This window comes from Myotis daubentonii, chromosome 2 (genome assembly GCF_963259705.1).
Source record: "Myotis daubentonii chromosome 2, mMyoDau2.1, whole genome shotgun sequence".
Taxonomy (NCBI): Eukaryota; Metazoa; Chordata; class Mammalia; order Chiroptera; family Vespertilionidae; genus Myotis; species Myotis daubentonii.
In genome coordinates this window covers 25,809,319-25,816,893 of record NC_081841.1, presented here as the reverse complement: position 1 = coordinate 25,816,893, position 7,575 = coordinate 25,809,319, and the positions used below count along the sequence as shown (strand labels likewise).

General features: G+C 44.6%; 1 protein-coding gene across 1 annotated transcript; it reads right to left on the bottom strand.

The window, feature by feature from the left end:
• Window positions 1-1,258: 1,258 nt before the first annotated feature.
• CDKN1B (cyclin dependent kinase inhibitor 1B) lies at window positions 1,259-6,457 on the bottom strand. The gene is made up of 3 exons (XM_059682246.1): window positions 5,418-6,457; window positions 4,747-4,877; window positions 1,259-2,613 (listed from the first exon to the last, which is right to left on the bottom strand). The coding sequence occupies exons 1-2, from the start codon at window positions 5,890-5,892 to the stop codon at window positions 4,756-4,758; spliced, it is 597 nt and encodes a 198-aa protein (XP_059538229.1). The 5' UTR covers window positions 5,893-6,457; the 3' UTR covers window positions 1,259-2,613; window positions 4,747-4,755.
• Window positions 6,458-7,575: the final 1,118 nt, after the last annotated feature.

The following is a 7,575-nucleotide window of genomic DNA, read 5'->3' as shown; positions in this document are numbered from 1 at the left end:
AAATGGGGTCCGTGCAACAATTAAGAGGAATTTTTTCATGTTAGAAAAAAACTTTTTTATTTTTAAAGTACCCTTTTTGGTTCAGAGAAACTTTATTTCATTATTTCCTGATTCTCCCTGCACTCCTTCCTCCCCATTTTGAATTGTTTTTCTTGTTTTCTTAGTGTCTTCCTGAAAAACACCCATACGTGTTTTGAATAGAATCACAAAAACACCTTTTAGTCTTTAATTAAAATAATACCTACTTGGAAAATGTAGCCCTGCCAGCGAAGGACCTACTTTTCCCTTCCCGCAGCTGTAGAGAGAACCCTATTTTTAAAACACACACACACACACACACACACACACACACACACACACGCAACTTCGGGTCAAAATAAGCTGAAACTATCTTGTTTAGAGCCCCCTTTTGGGACACAACAATGTAAATATAACTACTTGAGAGAAACGATTTAATTCAAATTCAGATTTTTGCGATTTAACCATTTGCAGTTTCCTAGAAAAAAATAATTTTACATTTTGAAGAGAATGTAAAATTACAGGATTTTAGTAAATCTGACTTTAAAATGTCCGAATTTTTTTTCTTATTTAAGTAAAAAATATCTCTGCTATGTGAATGTGAGAACCTAAAACCCTCAGATTTTTGTATTTAGGTTAACCAATTTTTGGTTGTGTAGATTACCAGGAAATTTATAAGTTTAGGAACTTGTGTATGATGACCAGTGAAATTTGAAGAATGCTGGTTTTATCTAAATTAGTGTAGAATGCACACTAATTTCTAAAGGGCCTATAAATTTGAGTATTTTGCACAAGGGGTGTAGATTAGACACTCTAAACAACTGCTCTAATTCCCCACAACACTTCGCATGTGTAAATAGAGAATTTAGAAAAGTCACCAATGTTACTTTCATTTTCAATCCTGCAAATGTGTGATCAGTGTACACTTATATAAGAATTTTTAGTTCTGACACATTCATATCCTAGAAGACATAAATATTTGAACTAATGGAGAATTTAACAATCTTATTTACATGAAAATATGGCTTTTCCACATTTTACTTCTAAAGCTTTGTCCACCCCTACAGAACTAATTGGAAAATAGTTACTACCACATTCGGATCCACATAAACATGAGTTGTGGGCCTGAATTGTCTAGGTATTTTCCACTTCCTACTATATTTGTGTAAATATGACTAAAATGCCAGGTTGAATACCTCAAGCTTAGTAAAACACAATATACACAGTTCTACTCAATGAATAGTTATGGAAGCTTTCTTTATTGATTGTTTGATATGTAACAATAATTGGCATCTTTTCACACATTGCAAAAAATTATACTTGGCTCAGTATGCAACCTTTTAAGCACAGCCATATTATTTAACAGAAGAAGGGGGAAAAATCTATTCTACCCAATACAGCATATACAAATGCACAAAACATGCCACTTTGGCTTGTATATTGTCTAGATTAAAAAAAAAAATCTTTTTTTAACATAAATAAGTTAGTATAATTTTTCAGTGTCTTTACAGAGTTATGTACACAGGTACACTTCAAATGGTTTTTTTTTTTCCATACACATACACAGGAAATGAAAAATACTGTTTAAAGATGTAGTATCCATTTCACTTATACCAGACGGGCTTTTTGTATACACACTTTCCTCTTAAAACACTACTTTCCTTTGGGCAAATTAGCAAATAGAATAAGAAGCTTTAAATTTAAAAATATTTCATTATTTTTCATGTGAAATTACTTACAGATCTTTTAAAAATATCCAAGGATTTAGAATTATTTTGACTTTGTCTACACAGCCCAAAGTGAAAAGAAAATTCAGAAATTTTCTCAACAAATCTGATAAAAATTAGATGGTTGATTCTGAGCATTCAGACTCCCCCCCCTCCATTTATATTTTTTTGCCTATAATTACCTGGAGTGATTACCTAACTGCTAAATAATTAACTGGTAAATTCCAATTTTAAGGGGAGCACTAAAGACAGTTTTTTGTTGTTGTTAAAAAAAAAAAAAGCCATTTACTGCTACATAACGGAATAATCAGAGCTCCCAAATGAAAAAAATAGCTTCATGTAAAAAATAAATAGCAGTTATCTGCAGCCAGTGTTCAAATTTGGATGATTTTTAAAACGAAGTATCAGTTTTCACTGAAAGGGACATTACAACTTTAAAGAAAACAATTCAAACCCTTTCCTTAAACTGCTTCTCTTCATGTTAAGTCAAATAATTTTCTCCTTGCTCTAAATCGAAGCAAGCTCTTCATACCTCCCAAAGCCAATTCCTCAGCTCCCCCCTCCCCCCCCCTCCCATCCCTTCCCCAGAGTTTATGTGCTACATAAAAGATAAAAACTATATACACAGGTAGTACAATGAAGCAAATAAGGAAAAACCTAATTGCACGATGCTACATCCAATGCTTTTAGAGGCAGATCACTTAAGAGTGCCTAAAATTTTAGTGTTATTGTGTTGTTACTTTTCAGTGCTTATACAGGACATCCATTCCATGGAGTCAGCGATATGTATTTAAAATGTTTAATTCATATCTTCCTTGCTTCGCCAAGCAGTGATGTATCTGATAAACAAGGAAACATAGTCTCAATTCTGCAAGAGAAACAGAGGAAAGAATTAGGAGAAAAGTACTAGAATAACATTACCAATAAAGTACAGGAATTATTTGTCACTGTCTTCGTTGGGAAATACCTGATGGAAAAGAAAGTATGTACTAAAGGTTGATGACTATAGTCATCTCTATCCAACGTTTCTTCCCTTCACTGAATTTTTGCTCTCCTCTGTGTTGTGTACTTCTGTCTACAGCACTGGTTCTCAACAGTGGGCAATTTTGTCCCCCAGGAGACATTTGGCAATGTTTGGAGACATTTTTGGTTGTCACAAGGGGGGTGCTACTGGCATCTAGTGGGAGAGACCAGGGATGCTGCCAAACATTCTACGATGCACAGGATAACCTCCCACAACAAAGACTTACTTGGCCCAAAATGTCAACAGTGCAGAGGTTGAGAAACCCTGGTCTAGAGAATGGGGGTCAAAGATGGTGAGAAAGAACGGAGAGAGGAAAATTAAGAAACTGTAACACTTAAGAGTTGCAAAATTTTCTAAATTTGAGAAACAATGGAAAATATAACTTCTGGTCTACAAAGAAAATTCTGTTAACATTTTTTTTCAAAATATCCTAGTGTCTTAGTTGTATACAGGATATACCTATGAATGCTCCTGAAGAGGGCCTTCCTATTATTTCTAGTATTCTCTGAAAGGGCAATATTTACTAACAAATGCCTCTCTATGTCACAATGGGACCAGGTCAAAATCCAGTAGGTCTGATTTACGGTGGCTCATCTACTGAGCTAGGCCACAAGTCACAAACCAACAACAGCTGCAGGTGATGAGGATGTGTCAGAACAGTTTTTCATCCAATTTTCCCCTTCATATACAGCTGTAATATAGAGGGTCTATAGTTCCATTTTGTATAAGCTCTGAAAATATCAGATGTATCTGAAGAAGTCATATATGTGACATTATGATTTAAAAACAACACACTTGAATCCCACCTTAATCCCTATGGTTCTTTAACTTATTTTTAAATTTTTATACATGAGGATTTTAAAAGTTAGTACCAACATCTATTAAGATCTCTTAATATGCTAGGCTATGAGCATGTATGGGGGGAGGGGGAGAGAAGAGGTCACAGTCTTGTCTGTAAGAAGTATATAAACTATTAATATCTATATTCTGCTCGTTATGAAAAGCTAATCCATGTAAAGTTGGAGGGGGGGGGGGGGCGAGTTACTCAAATTATTTATGTTGATCGATTTTAGTAGATGGAAAAATCTCCACTTCCCTTGTTTGGGGGTAGACCCACCCTCGACAGCCCTGATATCTACTATCCATTTCCCATACAAATATCCAGATCACCCTGGTATAGCGCGATTAGCATACACACGCTGACGTGTTCCTGGATTGCTTACTCTGGCAGAGTTAATTTAACTTCTGCTTTGCAACCTCAGTGTTACCAGAACTTCTGTAGGAACCTTAGTTGTTGTTGTTTGAGCTTTCTATTTTGGTTTTTAAAAATATGCAGCTTCCTTCTCTGACCTCAAAACTTATCAGAAAACAGGGAAAGTGACAGTTTATAAAAATGATAAAAGAACACAACATGCCTCTCCTTTTGCATTTCGGTTTGACTAACCAAATATGAGCCATTTGTACCTAACATTTCCCTCAAAATTTAAATTTAATTTTTTTTTTGGGGGGGGGGCATTTTTCCATGTATGGCCCAGAATATGTTATTCAACTTGAAACTCTAGGAAATGAATTCTCCTGAAGTGGGTCTGAGGTATACACCCCTCGGTCTTGGTCAGATGAGGAAAGAACCTATTGTTCCCAACATGTTTTGGTGGGACCCACAGGGAACTTCCGTTGCTACCCACAGGGCCCTGGTGACAAGGACTTGTCTGGGACACTTGCTCTCGTCATTTCGTGTTCCAAGGGAAAATGACCCGAGGACATGGAAACTGAGAAGAAATACAGTATCCCCACAGTGATGTCCAGCCTTCGCCATTCCTGCTTTTTTTGACTTAACAAAATATAAACAAAAGAAAAACCCACAAGCTCTAATCTGCCGGCAGCCACTGAGATCAGGTTATCTTGGGGTTGGAAAGCTCAGAGAGTTCCTGCAGCCCGATTTGGGTGCCAGTTATTAGCTCCTGGTCATCAACCCACCCGAGCACTTTACGTTTGACGTTTTCTGAGGCCCGGCTTCTTGGGCGTCTGCTCCACGGAGCCCGCGTTCGGGGAACCGTCTGAAACATTTTCGTCTGTTCTGTTGGTTCTTTTGTTTTGCGAAGAGGCGTCTAGGGACAAGAGGGGATTAAAAAAAAGAAAGAAAGAACACACACAGTCTTTATTAGAAAAAACAATGGCTGGCAGAAGTTGGCTCAATAGTCGGGGAATGAAAAACCCACCACCTCCACCCACCATCCTGGACCCCGTCATGCCAAGCAGCCTTTCAGGGCGCAGACTGAGGTTGTTTTCACAGAACAGAGAGCGCTTGCTACGCCCCAAACGCTCTCTCCCAAGTGCAGAGGGAGGCCACTGATAAACACCCCAACGCTGTCACATACCTACCGCCGGCTAGACGCGAGCATCTGCGATGCTTTCGGTTAGTAAAATTATCAGATAACACAATCTCAGGCTCCTGACTCACAAATCATAAACACAGAGAAGCAGTCGGACAGCACGCGCAACCTAAGATTACGAAAGTTCCCTCCCAAGAAGCTACGCACCGGAGTAGGCTGAAAAGAAAGGGGATGGGTCAAGCCCCACAAGCAGGCAAGGCGGTGCCCCAGACAGACAGACAGACAGACATTTTATGGCTTGGGGAGGGTCCTTACCGTCTGCTGCAGGTCGCTTCCTCATCCCGGCGCACGGCTCCGCCAAGCCCGGCTGGCTGTCCGACGCATCAGTCTTTTGCTCCGCCAAGTGCGAGTCCTCCGAGTTTGCCTGGGACCCGACGAGAGGCACCGCCTGGCGGCTCCCGCTGACATCCTGGCTCTCCTGCGCGGGCACCTTACAGGCGCCTTTGGGTGGCCGTGGGGCGCGGTAGTAGAACTCGGGCAGGCTGGCCTTTTCCACCTCCTGCCACTCATATCTGCCCTCCAGGGGCTTGTGGTTCTTAAAATCAAAATTCCACTTGCGCTGGCTCGCCTCTTCCATGTCCCGGCAGTGCTTCTCCAAGTCCCGGGTTAACTCTTCGTGATCGACGGGGCCGAAGAGGTTTCTGCAGGCGGAGGGCTTGGGGTACTCCGCCTGCCTGGCGTCCATCCGCTCCAGGCTCGGGCTCCCGTTAGACACTCTCACGGTTGACATCTTCCTCCCAGGTCTTTACGACCGCCTCTCGCGCGCGCTCTCGCAAAACAAAACCGAACAAAACAAAACGCCCCGACCCAGCCCGAACTGCTCTTATAAGCCCTGCGCCTGCCCTGGGAGCCAAGAAAAACAAACCCCAACAAGTAACTGGCGAGCGTCAGGAGCGCGCTGGGTCTAGGGAGGGGTGAGGGGGAAGCCCCGGCCAGGCAGCCCCAAGTCTCCGCCGATCAAGTGTACGGGGAGCGGGAGGGCGGGGAGGGGAGGGGAGAGGCGAGAGGCGGGGGCGGCAGAGCCCGTCCGAGTCCAGGCTGGTGCAAGCCCGCGGGTCGCGCGAACCGAGCGGCTCTCCAAACCTTGCCGGCGTCAGAGTCGCGGAGGGATGAGCAAGAGGGGAGTGGGAGAAGAACACCCCGAAAAGACGAGCCCCCTTTTCTTAGTTGCCCAATATGGCGGTGGAAGGGAGGCTGACGAAGAAGAAAATGATTGACACCGCAAGTCTATTTAAACAGAGGAGGAGATCCATTGGTTGCGGCGCCGGGAGCCGCCCCGCCGAGGCTGGCGAGCGCGGCCTTAAGGTGGCCCCGGAGCGATCCCGCCGCCTCCCCGCCTCCCCGAGCGCGCCGACTCCGAGAGCGCCGCCCGGAGATTGGCTGGTCCCGTGATTGCTGGAGGTGTACTGCTGCCAGCAAACCTGCTCCGGCTGGCCTCGCAGAAATGAAAAAATGAGACAAACAAACTAGCCAAACGGCGGGGAAGGTGGGGAGGGGCCGGGGCGGCGGGGCCTTGCGCTGCGCTGACGACGGGCGCGCAGCCGTCCCGCCCGGAGCCCGGGTCTCCCGCTCCTCTGCGGGCAAGCAAAGGGCTGGACCAGAGGATCTCAAAGGCTGCTGGCTGCTCTTTGTGCGCCTCCGTGGCGATCTTGTTCCCCCCGCCTACGCCCACCTCCACCCCCCCTACCCCTACCTCCACCACCACCCCCTACTCCCACCTCCCCCCCCCCCCCGCACTGCGGGCAGCTAGGGGGAAGGCAGACGTTGGGGGCCCCGCCCGCAGTTGGGCTCTTACCTGCTGCCCCAACTTCTAGCACTGCGGGGGAGGCGGGGAAATACTGGGCTTGAGGGTCTGGCAGCCTTAGCTGTGGGTGAGCAGTGGTTAGCTCACCCTTAGCCTAGAGTCTCAGCTATTCTAGGGGAGACAGGGGCCTTAGGGAAGAAGCCAAGGCGAACGTCTTTCTGCAAATTAGCCTGGAGTAGGCGTGACATTTATAATAGCGTGTATATTCTGAACCCAAGCTCTCAATCAAAATAAGATTTCAAGATCTAAAACTCAAACTGGTCTCCTGAGTCCCTAATAAACTCTGTAGCTGTCTCAAACACCTTTAGTGTTCAAAAGCGAGGTTACACCCCCTGGCCCAGGTTCGTGCCTCCCAAACACGGTTAAAGCCATGGACGTGGGCTGCGTGTAGGAACTCGTCTCTTTGTATTTTTTCAGTTCTTTCCCCGGTGGTGGTAGTTTCCTCTACCTGAGTCCCGCCGCCAACTACAACAGCTCCTTCCTTCTCCCGCCTTTCTCTCCAGATTCACTTCTCCCACCCAGAACAACAGTCAGGTGCCAAGTGAATGCTGTTGGACTTTCATAATCTGAAAGTCCAGATTCTGCAGTGATTTCCAAAACCACCACAAC

Excerpts from the sequence above, each read along its gene's own strand:
- CDKN1B (XM_059682246.1), bottom strand. The coding sequence starts at position 5,892 with ATGTCAACCGTGAGAGTGTCTAACGGGAGCCCGAGCCTGGAGCGGATG. Across the intron at positions 4,878-5,417 it reads GAAGCGACCTGCAGCAGACG|ACGCCTCTTCGCAAAACAAA; the intron begins GTAAGGACCCTC and ends TCTTGTCCCTAG.